The sequence below is a fragment of the Psammomys obesus genome, unplaced genomic scaffold, assembly GCF_907164565.1.
Source record: "Psammomys obesus unplaced genomic scaffold, mPsaObe1.curated_primary_1811, whole genome shotgun sequence".
NCBI lineage: Eukaryota > Metazoa > Chordata > Mammalia > Rodentia > Muridae > Psammomys > Psammomys obesus.
In genome coordinates, this window is record NW_026596039.1 from 4,598,640 (window position 1) to 4,617,907 (window position 19,268).

The 19,268-nt window shown below is 47.9% G+C and overlaps 1 protein-coding gene across 1 annotated transcript in view; it reads right to left on the minus strand.

Moving 5' to 3' along the window:
- The window catches only part of Grik4 (glutamate ionotropic receptor kainate type subunit 4), a 284,790-nt gene that overhangs the window by 34,282 nt on the left and 231,240 nt on the right, over positions 1-19,268 (minus strand). Inside the window, exon 12 of the mRNA XM_055622027.1 lies at positions 15,661-15,864. Within this exon, the coding sequence (XP_055478002.1) occupies positions 15,661-15,864 (204 nt within the window). The remainder of the gene's footprint in view (positions 1-15,660; positions 15,865-19,268) is intronic.

Genomic DNA, 19,268 nt, shown 5'->3' on the forward strand with positions numbered 1-19,268 from the left:
TGGCTGAGCAAATGTCAGGAAGTTGAGTCGGGAAGCATTCCTTCCTGGTCTCTGCTTCAGGTCCAGTCTCCTGAGTTCCTGCTCTAATTTTCAGTCCATGCTGAATTGTAACCTGGGAGTTGTAAGTGGAAATAATGCCTTCCCCCTTGGGTTGCTTTTTTGTCATGGGGTTTATCGCAGCAACAGAAAGTTGACTTCATTGTTCTCTGCTACGTGTGCCAGGCTAGCTAGCTTTCAAGCTTCCAGAATTTTCCTGTCTCTGCCTCCCATCCCTCCGTAGGGACACTGATATTATACCTGCACCCTATTATACATGCCAGCTTTATGTGAGTTCTTGGGGGTCAAATTCAGGTCCTCCTGCTTGCATGGCAATCACTTTACCACTCTGAGGCACCTCTCTGTCGTCCTCTGGATGTCCATGTAATGGGCCACTCCCAGCCCTCTTGAACTCATCCTGCTTCTTATTCTTTATGTGAGAACCATGATCTAAAATTACCTTGCTAGTGTATCAAGCTATCATGAAGAAGGAGAGTTCCAGGAGGCAAGGGACCCCTATTATGTGCAGTCCTGGCCATGTCTGTGGAAGTGCCTGTCCTATGGTCAGCGTGATTAAGGGCCTGCTGAATGCATGTGATCAGGGAGTAAATGGGTAGACACCCGAAAGAGGAACCCATCCGAAAGAGCACGGAGTGTCTCACTTCAGTTCTCAGTGAGGACAGCTTAAGCGTAGAATGCTTGGATAGAACCTCTAGGTTCTAGATACTGGTCATGTAATTATATGCCAGCTACTTGGCATCTCTGTGCCTCAGTTTCCCGATGTGGAAAACAGAAGCAGTGAAAATATACATTCCATAAATACGTTATAAAGTTTAAATCAATGAATGTATCAAAAGCTTCCAGGACAGTGCCTGGAACAGGATATGCCACGTAAGAGAGAGCTGCTATTGCTTGTTTGTAGTTTAAACTAGTTTAACTTTAATTTCACTTATTAAACTGACTGATTTAGAAAATTCAATGCAGATTTTGAAGAGTGTAGAAAAACTCATGATTGGAAAGTTGATATGTATTATATACCCTACACATTGTTTTCATCATAGTGGTATAGAAGGGAAGCAGCACCCAGACTTTGGGTCTCAGTGGCGGTGATGTCATCACATTGTCACCAAGGCCACTGTTACCACACCTGGTTTCCTGCAGAATGGCCCCAACTCACACAGCTCACGGATTAAAAATAGACGCCTCTTTGAGTTTTCAGGATAACACATGTGTTTCTTCTTTTTCTTTCTCTCTTCCTTCTTTCCTTTCTTTCTTCTTTCCTTCTTATGTTCCTTCTTTCATTCTTTCCTTCATTTCTTTTTTTCTTCCTACCTTTCTTCCTTCTTTCTTTTCTTTCTTCCTTCTTTCCTTTCTTTCCAGACAGGGTCTTATATAACCCAACCTATCCCCAAACTCGGTACGTATCAAAGGATGACTTTACATTCTGACCCTCCTTCCTCCTTCTCCCAAGTGCCAGGATTACAGGATGTGGCATCTCAATGAGTTTATGCTTGAGAAAGGACTCAGAGACTCTAATACCTCAGCCACATTCCCAGCCCAACACATCCAAGTGCCTGTTACTCATCTAGTGTCCAGTCCACAGGGGGATGTTATCTCTAACAAGGCTATGTGCTCAGAGACACTAAATTCCTCCTGTGGGCACTCTCGTGTCCCAGCCCTGTTGGTTAGGATCTGGGAGGCAGTGGTGATGGTTGGGAACATGGCTGGTGAGGCTAACACAGGACAAGGCTCATTGGCTTTATCGGTGCTTGGGACTGTAACTCTAACTGTGAGTAGAGCCTTTCCTAGACTAACTGTATGGGCCCTCTCCTGTCACTCTGTTACAGGATCCAGGCCTCTTCAGGGTCTGAGTAGAGCATGCCCACGCAAGCTCCTGAAGGCAGCCTCTGGTGTTCTGGGGCTCTGACAGGATGGCAGCTTGTGGTAATATCGTTCCTTCCAACTTGCCAGGCCTATGATTTTGAGTGGTATGCCCCACAGGCTTGGTAGGACTGTTTTCAGTAGGTGGAATAAAGTATTACCAACTGATGTGAGAAACCATCCAGAGACCTTCCAGACTGTGGGGACCTCTAGGAGTCCTTCATTTCTTCTAATGTCTTCTTGTGCAGCTCTGACTCACAGACTGGCTCCTGAGCCACGCCTCCCTCCACCAGGAAGGAGCAACTGGTGTGGCCACAAGTGGAAAGTGTGCCCAGTGCTCATTTCAAATTGGTCCTTGCACAAGCAGAGGCACTGTGGAAGGCAGCAGGCATCCACCAAGCCCCCCCTCCAGCACCCAGTCTCTGAAGGAAGAGCACGGAGACACTGTGGTAAATCCTCACCTCTCTTTCTGTAGGAACACCAGTGGGTTTGGTCTTCAGGGATATGCCTCACATTGCTGACCAAAAAACTACCCCATGCAGAGCTGTCACTCTCAGGGTATGTCTGAGCCCTGTGGCTACCTCTACACTCCTTGCTAACTGACCTAGAGTCAAGGAGAAGGAGGCTCCCTGTGCAGAGCCATGTGGTGGTATGATGTTGGGACAATGGCCACCTTTGGGGGGGGTGTAGAGAGAGAAAGGCAGAGGAAAGGGTCAAGAGCGAAAAAGGGGGCCTTTGGGGTGTTGATACTGACAGTAATCACACAGGCATGGCCCCTTGTCATAATTTCCCACACTGATTCATACCTTATACGCCTTTCTGGGAACCTAAATCAGCAACGTTTTCAAGATTAGTTTCTTTGTGTTCGTGTGAATGCCTCTGTGTGCATGCACACATGTGTGTTCAGGTACACACACCTGACCACATGTGCGGAGGCTCTTCAGGGAAGAGCACTGACTGCTGTCTCTTGCTACACTCTGCCGTATTCCTTTGAGGCACAGTCCTCCTCTCTCTGAGGCTGGGAAGCCAACAAGCCCCAACGATCCCCCTGTCTCTGGCCCACTTGAAGATGGGCTTGCAGGTATAGATGGGGCACCCAGTGTGTGGTGCTTGAGAGATGAATTCTGGTCTCCGCTATTGGAGCAGCAGTCACTCGTAACTGCTGCCAACTCTCCCAGCCCATTTTAAAAACAGGATTACCCAAATAAAACATAGACGAATGTGATACGGAATACCGTTGTCTGTCTAAGGTAAAAGCTAGTGAGATGAATGAGGACTGTAGGGGTGTCCCTAACTGTGCTACACCCTCCCCTGTTGACTTCACGTGGGTGGGGAAAGGTAAATTCAGTTATGGTGTGTTTCTGCTCAACATCTGGGTGACTTGTACAACAAGAAGAGGCAAAGTGAACAACTGAGATCTTAACTGGGTTTGGGTTTGCATCTGGATGGAGATAATCCAGATCCTGCATCTGGTCTGAAACAATGAACAGACTGTTGCAAATCCCCAAGGAGCTGCCTCTGCATGCTCTGAGTATCCAGCAGCGCCTGCAGGGGAGAAGGGGCCTGGCCTCTCCCAGAGGATCTGCGGTCACCACACCCTCAGAACCCATTGTCCCCACCCTAGTGGAGTCTTCTTGGAACCAGAGGAGAAGAGATAGATGACGCTCACAGAATCATGTATGAACTACTCCTTGGTTGTACCTGGCAACAGGCCAGAGAGCTATCAGGGTCCCTGGGGTTAGTTACTTAGCCTCATTGAGCAGTGAGTAAAGTTACACTTCTCTGCTTCCTCCCGCCGTTGCCATGACGATGGAAGGAGGGAAGAGACAAGGCCCAGCACAGATAACTGCTCAATAAACTTCACTGCTCTTACTCAGATGCAGGTTTTGATTCTGGGAATCCCGCTTCTTTCCTCCACCTAGTCCTGTGAGTGCTGGAGAATGCGGCCTCTGCTTTGGGCCACTCCTGTGGGGGTTTTCAAAGGCCAAGGCCTGCTTCTCTTTTCCCTCCACTCTCTGACTCTCTTCTATCATTGGCCAGACTGATGGTACATACATGCCTACTGTTTCTGCTGACCACATACCCCCTTGGTCTTGCTCTCCACGGGCATTTGCAGGCAGCCACAGCCCACTGCCATCTGGGACACAGCAGGTTGCTCAGTATGCCTTCTGGATTTGAGTAGGAACTTGCCTAGCTTTCCCCAGCAGCTTGGTTTCACTGACCTGACCACATGCTGCCTTCTCAAGGGACCCAGCTCTTTTTGTTGTTGTTTTTCCTGCCCGGAAAGCAAATGCATATGTAGGTGGAGGCAGAGGCTTATCATGAAGCTGGGGACCAATGTGAGAGCGCTGAAAGGCAAGGAATGATCCCTAGTCCTGTGGGGCCTGGGATGGCTGTTTGTATAAGTGCCAACACTGCCGCTAGTGCCACCAATTCAAGGCTGACTTGCTGGGGTGTGTGCGAGAGAAATAAGGTGTTTCTGACGAGCACAGGACAGCAAGTAAAATAGTCTGTGGGTCAGACTGCTGGAGCATAACACGATTCTGTCTGGAACCTGTGAGCCAGCAAGATCAAGCCAGAGCAAAAAAAGCAAACAGAACACTAACAGCCCCGGCAAGGACAGGGAGAGAGCACATTTGGGGTTCACAAGATTGTGAAGGATAAGCAGGAGTTGCCTGCTGGACAGGGCAGGGAGCCATGGCCTCCTCAGCAGATTTAATGGCAAAGGTCCCTCCCTCTGGGCAAGGGAAACCTGGTATATTTTGAGAAGCTCTGACCACTGTCACTCAGAACTGGGCCACAGGGGACTGGCCTGGAAGATTTTATGTCTGCCTCTGGCCCTGGCCCAAGCTCTCTTGCTTCCTGAAGTTCCGGGATGTGAGAGGTTTCTCCACATTCTCCTGCTGCTATGGAGCTAGTCCATAATCCCTTCCCCACCACAACAAACTAAAATAAATGCTTCTTCAAGGCCTGCTGCCAGGTATTTTGTCACAGTACTGAGAAAAGTAATGAATGCAGCGACTTATCCAAGTCTGCACGGCTCCTAACGGATGAAGATTGGTGGCCAGCAGGGAGGGGGGTGAGGTAAGAGGGCAGTGAGCACAGTCTTCCCATCTCAACATCCCCACCTCTGGATGATGGCTTCAGAGTAGAACTGGAGCCCAGTGCTGCTGGCTTCCTGGCCTTCCTCATCCACCTTGCTGGCTTGCTCTACTCATGCCCTCTCCTCTTCAACATTGCAGCTGCAGCATCTCTTTAGTGCACACCATGACAGTCCCCTCTGCCATCCCAAACAGAGAGCAGGAGTAAGCCAGATGTCTTCACTTCAGCCCACCTTCCCTGTCTCCATCCCATTCAGTATCCAAGCATAGTTCACTCTAACTCTGGAATGCCTACTGAATTTGTCACCTCCATGATCATCATTCAGGTCTGCTGGTTCCTTCCCAACCCATCCATCCAATTGGCCAGTCCTGGGCACCAGGGGTTCTCAAGCTGAGCTTGAGAACTGGAAACCAGCAGTTCTCCACCCATGGTATGCATTCCAATAACTCAAGGGACCTGTTAACTAGCAGGCTGGTGCCCCCTCTCCAAGTCTCTCAGAAAGTTTGGGGAAGGCATGAGAATTTGGATGTACAGCAAGGAGATGATGGTGTTCATGTCTCTGATGTGTGGGCTACAGTTTGAGAACTTCTGCTCTAGAGATCATTCCTGCCAATCCTTGGATAACAAGCTCAAATGTCTCTCCACCACCTTCAGACCATAGTCCTATTTCCTTGCTGTCATCTATGGGGACCTTACCAGGCTTCCTCTTCAGCCCCACCCCAAGGTACCGATGTCCACTTTCCTCTGCTTGCAACTCAATTCCTTCTTTCTTGTTGCTTGTCAAACTCTTTCTTGTCCATCAAGATCCAAGCTGACAATACTTTCACTTGAAAGCACCCTAGTGTGGAGAATGACTGTGGACTTGGGTGTCAGTGACACTCAGCTTTGAAGTCAAGATCAATCACTCTGTTAGCTGTGTGACTTGTGACTCTCTGGTAAGCTGAAATTAACCACGGCTTCTTCATTATACATATGAATAATAGCATTTATAGTGTAAGATTGTTGTGTAGAGAGGAAATGATTCATAAGGAATCCCCATAGATACTAGGTGTTCAATAAACAATATCCATGATTTTCATTAGCCCTGCTCTAAAGTCTTGCCTGGCTCCTATAGCTTAATGACTTCCTTTCTTCTCTGCTCCCATAAATTTGGTGCATGATCCCACTTTGCACATATCTTATGCTATGGCTTCATGTTATATACTGGGCCTCATTCCCCATGGAATCGGGCAGTAATATGAATATTAAAAAGTGGACTTTCTCAACAGACCTGTGGGCATTAGGCTTCACAAACCACAGGCACTTTCCTAGGAGGAAAATCTACTGATGGATAAAACTCCACACCCGAGGGTGTAATGGGCGAACCTACAGCATTGGCTGGGGGAGGTGCCATAGTCACTGCTTGGACAACATATAACCCGCACTGCCCTACTTCACAGTTCTATATATACAGAATGTGAACTCTGTGACATTCAGCCTGAAGCCACACCATTACTAGGTAAATACATCTAGGGGCAGGTAATATTGATTGGCTAAGGATGGAAGTGCATAAACCAGACCATTGGGGTGGAGCTTCAGGAATGCATTCTATTTGGGAAACAAAAGAGCCCAAGGATCAGGGTTAGTACCCTCTGAGACAGGCTGAGGGAGCAACTGGGAGCAACGATCCTAAAACCTGGGGGGTGGGGAGGAAGGTTTGAATGAGAATGTCCTATGGGACTAAGGCAGAGGCTAAGTCCCTGTTTGCTGAAAACAGCGTGTGACCTCAGACTAGACTTAGCACACAGGGGATTCTCCAGTCAGGTGACTCCCTCATCGCTGTCATATGAGTAGGGGACTGGGACCAGAGCATCCTTAGAAGAGATCACAAAGGTACTGTTCCCACTATCCACAGCTTCCTTTCTTGCTCCTGCCCCAGATCAATCTCCTGCTGCTCATCTCTTCTCTTTAGCTGCAAGTCATCCCTTAGATGGCTTTGGGTCCTTAATTAACACATTCTCATTTGCTCTGCAGACCCCTCACTCCCCTTAACAGCTGGCACTCAGTGGGGAAGGCAGAAATAATCCCAGTGAAGTGACTCTTCTGATACATTTCCCAGGCTGCTCCCAGGCACCCCTGGGGTTTGGAGAAGTTCCCAGTCTGAAACAGCCAAGATAGCTCTAAAACTAAGCAAAGAAATGCACTCGCTTCAGATTTCTCCTATCCACACCTTCAGTGGGAAATAAACAGCATGGGGATCTAAAAACCCACAAGCCAGATCCTGAGGCCTTCCCTCAAACCTGCAGCTGCCGCCTCTGGGACTCCATCTCCACAGACCCAAAATAGGGCCTTAGCCATTTTCTAGATTAGTATTCAAGCTGTGTGTATTGTCAGGTGGTGTGACAATGTCATGCTCAGACCTGTCCAGTGTGGGCTTTTCTGACCAGTACTTATACCTATATGTTTGCTGTCTATGTGTTGAGTATTTCTGCTACCTCCATTCCACCCCACCTGTAAGTTTCCAAAGACAGGACCCCCGACCCGTTCTTCGAGACCCTGCCACACTGACAGATACATGCTAGTCGTCAAGTCAGTCTGCTGGCTGATGCCCAGAAAGCTTTCTTGTATCACCCTTGGTCTGACAGCCAGGTTGTTGTAAACCTACCAATGAGAGCTCTCTCTAGGATGCCAAAGAAGGACTTGTCCCATAACACCTGGTACCTAGTCTTGCCAACATAGGGGCGCTTTGACTGTGTTTCATGTTCCACACCCAGTACATAAGGAGGTCAGCACACACAGGCCACCATGCTTTCCCTCAAGGAGCTGCCAGAGCAGTCAGCCAGCTTTCTGCTCTTACTCTTTTATTTTGCTATGGCATACTTTGGTCCTTCTCTCTATCAATTACCCCTGAGGGGACGGTCTATTAAACCTGATGTCTGTCCTTCTAGCTAGAAAATTCCCATAGAAAAGGTATCTGGTTTCAAGACCCAGTGTTTCCAGGCATTCACCAGTCGGGGATCCATTTCCTCCATCTGTAATGGTGTGTGTTGGCTGCTCATCACAGAACCACCCAGAGTGCTTGTTTTCTCATTGCTGTGACAAAACAAATTCCTCACAGAAGCAACTTAAGAAGAGGAGGTTTATTCTTGGCTCACAGTTTCAGAATAAAGTCCATCATGGTTGGAAGGGTAAGTGGCAGGAACACAAGGCTATTGCTTCTTACATCCAGGAATTAGAGAATAAGTCCACAAGCATAGTCCAGTGACCATCTTCAAAGCTCCGCCCCTAACAATATACTTCCCCCAGTTAGAACCCACAGCCCAGGACAGCACCACAAGCTGGGGATCGAGAGTCAAACACATCAGCCTGCTGGAGAAGGAGCATTTTACATTCAAACCACAATACCTCCACTTTCTAGATAGAGGCATATGTGTAAAGCAAATGTCACTCTCAAACAAACCTCTGAGAGCTGTCTTGCTTGTGATCCCGGAGCAGCCTTCTCCTTCCTCCCTATCCTAGCATGCAGATGCAGAGGACAGGAGCTTTCCGCTCAAGTCATTCTCTGCCACAGCCACCTGTTCTCATGTTCCCATGGTGCAGTGGGAAGAACATGAGACTGGGGACTGAAGAGGCTGGGGACTGGCCACATAAGTAAATCTGGATGTGGGTTAATTACAGAACTTCACAAGGTCCCATGTCTTCATCTCTGAAACAGGGTAATGATCCCTACCTCATAGCTACATATGGATAAATGGAACCGGGAACCTGGAACTCTTACCTGGGCTTTGTCAAGAGATAACAGCCCCTCTTCCTTCCTCCTTTCCTTCTTTGTTGCTTAGATTTGAGCTAGGAAGAGATGTAACTGAATGTCCGCGGTGGAGATGACTCTGCTCTATTCTGTGATAACGTCAAGGGAAACCAGAGGGAGGAAAAGTTCAAAAAGCCCGTGGATGGAATTCCTCCAAAATCATGGGACAAAGAGTGTTGCCAGGCCTCACATCTATGGCAGGCTGCAGCTATGGAAGGTCCCACTGTGGTCTTCTGCAGAAAGGAACCCTCACTACTTGTGGTGGAAAAGCTGAGAGAGTCCCGTGCATGCTGGCAGCAACAGTTATTCAAAAGAAGACGAGAAGTGAAGCAGACATGAGCGGCTTTTATAGGCTTTTAATGGAACACACCCAAAAGAACTTGAGTGCCCCCAAAAGCCTCTAGAGAACTCAAATGATACAGTGCCATTCAGGGAGGCCTGGGTGGTGGAGGGAAAGGGAAAGTACTTGTGGCCCAAGATGTAGTTCATGTTCTGACCCTGTAGTTTCCCCAGTCTGTGGATAATGAAGCAAGCATAAGCAAAATGGACTTTCTTTCTTCCCAGGCAGTCATGGTTTATAAGCAGGGTCACCCTTGGCAGACACAACAAGGAAACATACCAGAAAGGGCTTTCTGGGCCAACCAGCCCAATTCCTCTTTCCTTGAAAGGAAGGACAACCTTAACCTTTGTCATGTTTACAAATCGACATGAGATGGAAGCTTCCCATGTCCACTAGGTTCTGGATCTAAATGTTAAAATCCCCCTATGCTCTCCATCACTCTCTGGCATCCTCAGCTTAATTCATGTTCATATAATCTTCCTGAATCACAGGGCATCTGTGTAATGAAAGGATGTGTACATGGTATCTACCTTCTCCCCTGCTGAGGACCAAAGTAAAATTGTATTTTGTCTCTGAATACTATAAACTGATGACCAAATCTTCAGCCAGTAGCTCCCACCGGTTGGCTGAACATAGCTTACAAATCCAAACACAAGGATCCTATCACAATTATCCCCTGAATATATCCTATTCCTCTCTGGTCCTTCTTATTCCCGATTATGGTTGTTCAGAGCCAAGAACATGGTATCTCAGCATGAATCTCAGCATCCATGACACCTGGAATGTCTTTTATAAAAAAAATCACCCCCACTCCCCCTTAGCTGACAGGAGTATATTCCAAAACATCCATTAGATGCCTGAAACAGTCCAGAACTCTAAGCCTTACAATGTTTTATCATCTTCAGTAAGAATCTACCACATACTACTCTGTAACTTTTGCAGCTCGAGGTACAAGAACAAAAGTAGCCTTCATTTTTTTTCCCCTTCACAGTCACACAGACAGGGGATTCACCCTTACCACATGTCTTAGCAACACAGAATGCAATATTTTTTCCTTATTAAGTTGAGAGTTTACCCATTCACCTATGGGAAGTATTTTATGAAAGGGCTCATCTTTGACACATCTGAATTGCCAGCATCACTTCTTTTGTGCTTTGGGGACATTATTAAGTAAAAGAAGTCGATAAAGGCAACTGGAATACGGGTATTGATGTATCTGATAGACAGTTTGACAGCAGACGACTGTTAGTGACTAAGGAGCGGGCAGCATACATAGTGTAGATACCCTGAGCAAAAAGATGATTCATCTTATTGTGCTGTTCATAATGACACACACATGTACATTTATGAACAGTTTATTCCTGAAATTTTGGATTTTCAGACCCATGGTTTATGGCAGGTATCTGAAATCATAGCAAGTGGATCTTCCAATGAGCAGGGACTCTTGTAAACTGAAAACTCACAGACAAGCACACTTTGGGTATGCGACAGTCAACAAGAGAGACCCTGCCTCAAACTAAAGACTGACTCTTGAAGTTTCCCTCTGACCTTCCATATCCATACTTACACGCTGCGTGCATGCGTGTGCTCGTGCATGCTGCCCACCTCCATATGCCCAAAGAGACAAAGTTCAAATTAGTGAACCGAGGGTGTCATTCCGTGGTAGAGTGTGTGCTTAACAAGAGTGAGGCCCACCCCACCACCCTAGGAAACAAATAATGTATTAGCCGTCTTTATCCCTATGACACCATTCTTCCAGCCATCATATGTCACACTCTACAGTAATTTTTACCTTTCTCGTCTAACTCTTTGAATAGGTTCCCAACCTTTTACAGGTAATCCCTCATATTTAAGCAGTTCTTGACAGAAAATAGGCATTTTGATGAATGAGTGAAGCGTGTAGTTATAACTCAAGGCCACCTCTACCAGGTTGTTGGGGGAGAAACCTTGATGGGGAGAGCAATGCAAAAATGGTCCCTCACCACATCATGGCTGCCACATGGGGGTAAAGAAGGAGCGACAAACTCATCTGGGGGCCCCAGGATCAATTTCTCCCAGTTAAAGAATGCTGAGTACAATTCTATGACCTATTTGCCGTTGAAATAGTCTCTGGCTTCAAGGTGGAAAGTGATCTCAGGGGACTATTTGAATTTTCTTTTAGTTCAGCAAAATGTCTCCGGCCAATCTTCCCAGTGGATTGAGGCCACGGACAGCCACCTCTCCGGGTCTCTGGCAAAGTCCCCTCCCAGGAGGGGAGATGGGACGAGGCATTTCAGCTTCATTTACACTTAATTCGTCAAAATGTCATTGGTAAGAGCTTTTTGATGTCCCAGGCTTATGAGCCTTGAATCTAAGCCTTGCAAAGCTCTTTTCTCTTTGAACCTAAATGTGCCATTCTGCCAACATGGGGCCGCATGCCAATGGGGTGCTTTGCTCTGAACTGTGAAGCTAGATGGGGGCACTCCCTCTGATGAATGTGCCTACCTTTCCACAAGCAGGGCCTGGGGATGGCTGATGAGGGCAAAACAAACCCAAACTCAAAGTTCTCCAGACAGTCACTCTCTTCTGCTCAAACTCAGTCCCGGCAGGGTGCTGGCCCTCTGGCCCTGCTTCTGTGAATCCCTGTGCTTTCACTCCCAACACATTCCCAGTGCTAGTGGCATCTACATGAAAGGCATGCTGGGATGATTTCCATACATATACAGGAAGTGCTTGAATGCCCTTCTACAACTAATGTACCATGTGCCCTGGCAATGCCTCTAGTAAAGAAGTAATAGCAGGCTAAGGCTCTAAGACCATTGCCAGAGATAACCCCATGGCTCCTTTCATGCAGCTGCGCAGGTTTCTGCTATAGTCTTTTCTGTATAAGCCTTGAGATTCTTCAGTGAGAGTCCCAAGCCTCTTGGGAGAGTTTCCTTTGATGTCACACCATCTCCCCTGCTGCTGAAGCGGCAACTGTATTGGCTTAGCTTTTTGTCCAGGATGATGTGGAAGACAGCCCTGTTGGCGGACACCCAATGCCTCATCCATTCAGTCTGGTGTGCCAAAATGGCCTCAGAATACCTTCCTGGGCCAATCCAGCTTCTTATCATTGAGTTTGTTCGGTACTGAGGAATCCCTGTCACCATTCCTGACACCGTTCCTGAAAGGCAAGACTCTTCAGCAGCTGCATTATAATGACTCACAAAAGACCCCCAGCGTGCCTTTCATGTGGATGCCACCAGCACTGGGAATGGGTTGGGAGTGAAAGCAGGGATCCACCAGTGACATGGTGGTTGGGGCTCTGCGACTGTGGTGTTCTCAACTGCGCTGTGCCTGCTCTTGCTCACCCTCACTCTTCATACTAGGAGCTTGGGCTCTAATCCCGAGACATCCTGAGGTTGCTCAGACAGGTGGACATGCAGAATTCCTTGGTATCTAAACCTTCAGGATCATCAGCCTCAGACAGGCTTAGAGACAGTGAGGACCTGTAGTTCAGGCTCACATCACTCACAGGATCAGTTCCTCCCTCTTCCCTAGATCCCCCTCTGCCCTTCAGCTCTGCCATTGGTGCCTTGGGATCCAATTCCTTTAATAGCACCTAGGGTACTGGTACACAGCCCAAGGAGTGGAAAAAATGTCCTTTGTGAGTTCCTGGAACTCATGTTCCAGGAAATGAGAGCTGGGACTGGCAGGTCAGCTGTCCTTCTCCCAACTGTGTCCTGCTTGCTGAGCAGCAGTTTCATCTGGACTTGAAGACTGAAGCACCTGTGCTGTACAGAGTCAAGGACGGATGCTCCTCTCACACCCTCAGATACGTGCTTGCTCCCTTCCTGCCGGGCAATCTTTACTCCTTCCTCATGCTTCCTTGGAATTACACTTGAAAATTGTACACAACCTCTGGCCTTGGTCTTATCTTCTGCTTTCCAGAGAGGCTGGCACATGACAAAGCAAATATTTCCTGTACGCCCAATGCACAGCACCGTTTTTGTGGGAACACAGGCTGGGTTGAATTTTAAGATCCCTGTCTGATTGCCCAAGTCACTCGTATGTAGATGCATGCCTTTGCATCCTGGGATCTTCTCCCTCTCTGCCAGCCCATGTCACAGTTCATTAGGGGGCTAATAAGGAGATGGCTGTACAGTGACTCCTCCATCCCTAAAGTCTTCCTGCCAGACACCAGGCAGCCTGGAGGGACAAAAGAGCTGGGCTCAAGGAGACCAAGGACATTGGTGAGAGGGCAAAGAGAGGGCTTGACATTTCAGCCCACTGTGGGCTAACTGTAAAGTTGAGCTTTCACGGGAAAGTCTCCAAGTGAGTATTCTAGAAAATGTCTGGCACTGATTGCTCTTTTGTATCCACACAGGGTGGGTCCACATCTCCAAGGTCCTGGTGTCTTAGTTACTTATATATTTCTGTGAAGAGACACCAGGACCAAGGCAGCTGATAGAAGAAACTGTTTATTGGGGGCTCATGGTTCAGAGGGTTAGCATTCATAACCATCATGATGGGGAACATGGTGTCAGACAGGCAGGTATGGCACTGGATTAGTAGCTGAGGGCTCACATCTGATCCACAAGCACAAGGGAGGGAGGGAAGGAGAAAATGGGACAGAGAGAAAAAGAGAGAGCTCCAGCAGGGAACAAACTGGGGCTAGCATGGTCTTTTGAAACCCCAACCCAGTGACAAATTTTCTTCAACAAAGCTACACCTTGTAATCCTTCAAAAAGTTCCACCAACTGGGGACTGAGCATTCAAATATATACACCTATGGTAAACCACCACATCCTGGGACCTCGCTGAAGCTTCTGCTGACCCATCCTCCAGCCTCAGTCTGTAAGCAAGACCTTGCTTTTTTTTTTTTAATTTTATTTTTCTTATTAGTTACATTTTGTTAACTCTGTGTCCCAGCTGTATCCCGCTCCCTCATTCCCTTCCCCACCCCACACTCCCTCCCTGGTCTCCTCCCTGCCCCTTTCCAAGTCCACTGATAGGGGAGGACCTCCTCCCCCTTCAAGACCTTGCTTTTGACAGGCTCACCCTGAACTCCAAGCCCTCTGGGTGGTTCACAATTCCCTGCTTGAGGTTTGCTATTTACCCTGTCTGTGCTGCCTGGCCTGGCCCTCAGGATCTTCTCTCATTAGCTCTTAAACACCTCTTACACAGCTCTCACTTACGTAGAACTCTTTGCAGTCACTGACAGGAACCTACTGCTTCAACAATCTAAGTGGTATTTATAGCCTCAAAGACAGGGATTTTAAAATGTTATCTTATATCCTAAGTTTGGCATGTAGGAAGGATTAAAGTCTTATTATAGCCATAGAGGACTTATCTTGGAGATAGTTGGTCTGAGAAATGAGTTGTTAGGTGATTTTTGTCAGTGTAAACATCATAGAGTATATAAAGATACTTATGATGTCACTAGGAAGTATAATCTTATGAGACCATCATCATATGTAGCATGCAAACTAAAGCGGCTATGATATCACCAGACAATATAACCTTATGGGGCCATGATCATGGATAGAAACACCTCTACGTAGCACATGATTTCCATTTGAGAACGTGATCTGGGCTTGAATCCCAGCCCTATCTAATAGAGTGTAACTTTTAAAAAGCCATTAGGCTCTTAAAGCTCCAGACTGCTCATATGTGAAGTGGGGACAGCAATAGTCCAGGGAGATCAGAAATGCTGCATGGAGAGCATTCCAGACCATCAGCATATGCTGGCAGGCCAAGGAAGCTGTTTCTTCTCTTGAAGTCAAAGAAAGAAAACAAGGGCTCAAGCTCACTTAAGGACCAAGACCTGCGCTCTCTGCATTTGGTCTTCTTTATCTGTCCTGGTTATTAAGATTCAACTGCAGAAACATGGCCAGTGAGTTAGCAATGATTTCACTAATTTTTATGGTTGCCGATAGTGTCTGCAAGGAAAACAAGATTTTATTTCCCCAGAAGAACTTTCTATGCCTTTGCTTTAATTTGAAAGAAGACTGGCATTCTATGGTGGTCACCTGACTTCTAATCAAGTCACCCATTTACCCTGAAAACCGACTTCACACGCAAGTGCACCTTGGCTCTTGGTCTGTGAACAAACATTAACAATGGGGGAAATAACACAAGAAATAACCAATTAACCATCATGGTGACCCACACCTCTGACACTTTCGCCTTAGCTCCCGATGTTACCACATTCCCCTTTTCATCTCTACACATCACCGTCAGCTGATGGAGGTGTCCCCTGCTCTCCCAGGGCCTGTCCCAGCTTTGACAAGGGAGTGTCAACAAGCAACAAAACCATCAGTGCAAACAAATAAACCCAGAGATCATCCAAACATAGAACCCAAAGTCCAAATCCAACTTGCTCCTGGAACAGGGATTATGGCAGACATTTCCATCATTTAGCTCACTAAAGAGTTCTGAAACGAATACACAAATATAAGTGTGACTGACCAAGTAAGTGAGGCAGAGAGCACATATCACACTTCCATCACCCCCCCCACACCCCCACACAAGTACAGACCACTAGACTCCTTACCCGAGCGATCAGCTCCCCGACCATGCCCGTCCAGGTGCCGTTGGCCTCGGGTACACCATATACGCCATCCCCGACAAGGCGGATCTTGTAGTTGAACCGTAGGATCTCAGCCAACTCCTTGAGCATGTCCACACAGAAGCCCTCGTAGCGGTCATTGCCTTCCATTTCCTGGTGGTTCCCCTTCAGCATTAAGTACGGGTTTTCCTGCAGCAAAACTGGGCAGCTGTCATTCTCATCTTAGCCCTGGCATTGCAGCCATGTGAGATGGGGAGGGCTGGGCACAGGAGGGCAGGGACTTGATGGGATAAGAGGATGATGTACCTTGGGTAAAGTGGTGACTAGCTGCCCTCTGCTATGCATCCTCCAAAGGACCCTCAAGGTCATTCTCTTATCAGGAATACAGATAAGTACCACAGCATAAGGCCAAGGTGAAAGCCTTGGCACTGTTGGTACACTGTTGGAAGTCATTATCTGGCCTCAACCCCCACACCTATTTTGCCTTTTATTCACAGATCTATTGCTAAGGAACACAAAGATACATCAAATATAGCAGGCTGAGAAAGAGTACAGACATGGTGAACGGATAAAGAAAATATGCTATGCACATAGGAGGAGCATTGCTTAGCCATAAAGCAAAATGAATTCATGTTGTTTGAAAAAAAAAAAAAGATGAAACTTGAGGTTATCACATTAAGAAACAACTCCAACTCAGAAAGAGATACTAAAGTATATATCATTTTTAAAAGTAAGACCAGGTGTCCTGCAATCAGGTGTCTTTTAATCCCAGCACTCAGGAGGCAGAGTCAGAGAGATCTCTGTGAGGTTGAGGCCCACCTGTTCAACATAGCAAGGGCCTGTATAAAAGTTTAAAAAGACCATGCACTTAAACAAACAACTGTACCACAAGCCAGAGCACCCTGGGAAGCAGACAGCCCACGCTATAAGATGTTTAGAGAAAGTGCCACAGAGAGGGGAGATCCATCCATCCACACTGGGATCTTGCAGAGAAATGTGGAAACACTGGTAGACAAAAAGGTGAGGATTGGGCCATTATGGGTCAAGGAAGGGCATGTTTAGATACAGTTTCATGTGAGAGGGCTATGACATATGGGTTGTACCAAAAGGGTTAGGAAGAGAAATAGAGAGAGATGAACAAAGCTAAGCATGGGCCTGGATGTGGGATGAGGAAGTTGTATGTCATGTGATGTAACAGAGGAACATCTTGGGATTTGAAGACATAAAACTGTGATGGAAAAACACTAAGTGCTGACAAGGAACAGATACGTGACAGAAGCCGGAGTACTTGTGGCTCAGCCTGGACTGGAGAGAGCTAGAAGAATGTAGAGTCCTGGAGGGTCAGCTCCATGCCTGGCAGTGTGTCAGGTGCAGAGAACAGGGATCCTAAGATCCTTGGCAGCTGCACAGATGGCTGAGGATGGTGTCACATTGGCCATGGGTGGCTGCGCAGGAAAGAAGACCCAGGGCATACAGGGTTTGAGATGGTGGCAGTCTATACAGGGGGAAAAGACCAGTGGAGGTTAAACATACTGGTGAGGGCAAGGCAGGGCAGTGGCTTGGAGGCATGGAGAATGTGGGGCACCATGGGTAGGAACCGATGCAGGACAGGCATGTGTTGGAGGGGCCACACCTTCAAGGGAACCTAATCCTAGAAAAGATGGCGAGAGCGGCCATGCCGCACAATAACACTGGCTACCAGAGTCTAAAAGTGAGGAATGCAGGAGTCTGAAAGCCCAGGGGAAGGAGCCTCAAGAAGGAGAATATGGCCATTCTCACCCAGAAAAGAGCAGGGTTGTGAGACACTGCTAGGTCCTGGTCACGAGACCTTTCCAAGCAGGCACAAAAGGTGTGTGAGACTATAAGAATTGATGTATCCATTCACAGAGGAGTGTACAGACCAACTGGAGAAGGTGGGAGGTGGACACTTCAGGGTAGCCTCATAAAGGTCCTCTCTACCTGGAAGTCACCCCTCCCCTCCAAGCTTCAGTTCCCCTCCACAAAGAACAGGGTGGGAGGGTCCCCGAGAATGTGCCATCTGAAATGCCCATATCGTTCGGCAGTGTGGTAATGGCATCCTTTTAAGATGTGATGGGGAGGAGTACCTCTGCTGGCACTTAGGTGACAAGGAATCCCTGCAAATCAGGGAGGCTGAGAAAGGCAGAACGGGGGGGGGGGTCACCTGTGGGCCCAGATTCCTGGAAGCAGAGGGTGGAGACAGAGTTGGGAAGAGGCCTGGGGCATGGTGCAGAAGCGGCTACAGAGAAGCGGCAAACTGGTGCAGGCTGAGTTGTGCATGGGGGCAGGGAGGAGCAAAGGCTCAACCTGTGTGCTGTTGGGGTCCAGTGTGGCAGGGAGAGGGGAAGATGGAGGCTCCCCCACAGAAACAGCTGAGCATCACAGCCGAGGGACAGGGGACCATGCTGCAACGCTGAGCTGCTGTGCTCAAGCCAGAGGGACGGAGACCCTGGGATAGGGAGAGCAGTTTGAGCATCATGAAGAGGCAATGGCACATCAGGGGCAGGTTGTGCGTCACAGGTGTAGACTGTGGGTGTGACGGTGGGGTGGGCCTCCACTTGTGATGGAGTCCACTGCAGTAATGAGACACACTAGTCTCCTTGCCTACCCCATAGGCTGTCCTCAGCTCTTGGATCTCTCTCTATGCCCTGTTCATCTCCAGTCCATCTTCTGTCTGACCTAACTCACCTTGACCTTGGAGTCACACTGCTTCTGACACCAACGCATTTATTAGAATTATTCCCACGCTCAGGCCAAGGTGTCTGTGAAAATCCAGTGCTTGCTCTTCGTGTTCCAAGGCTGTGCAGCTCCCTTTGGTGGTTTGAGTGGGGTTTGAGGATGTCCCTTCCCTCATTGTCACCCCCCCACCCTGATATCTGCTGATTATGAATGAGAAGGCCCTTTCAGTCCTGTGGACAGCACACAGCTGAGGACCGTTTCTACTCTAGGACAAGAGTAATATTTTTAGTTATTCTAAGAAATGCCCTGAAATTCTCCTTTCTCATACTTCCTCACTTGAAATCCACTGTCATGCTCAAACTAATTGTTCACAAGGCTGATCTCAGAGGGAAGAGAGGTGCTGGACAGCACTTTGGAAAATGAGGGTGGCTGAGCGCTGGCTTGTGCTCAGCAGGGGTGCAGGGAGAACCCAAGGTGACAATACAGCTATGTGTTTAACAGGAATCTGGCACAGAAAATGTGTTCTGAAGATGGGAGCTGTGGCTAGCCCCAGATGTCCCTGGGAGGAGTGAGTGGACATGCCCTGAATGTAAGGGACAAATCGCTCAACATCCCCATTTGCAGGGTCACACGGGGCTTAAATTAGCACCTTTGTTCCTAGTCAGAGTTTCTGGATTGGATGGGCCACCTCAGCCACATCTGCACAGAAAACTGACTCTGGTTTCCTTTGGACTAGACTCACGTGGGAGTAACCTGCCAGCAATAACTTCACAAGAATTCCCATGTTGATATGGAACACATACACGGGCATGCACATGAATGTGTGCGTATACACGCACACGCACACAAACACACACACACACACACACACACACACACACACACACACACACACA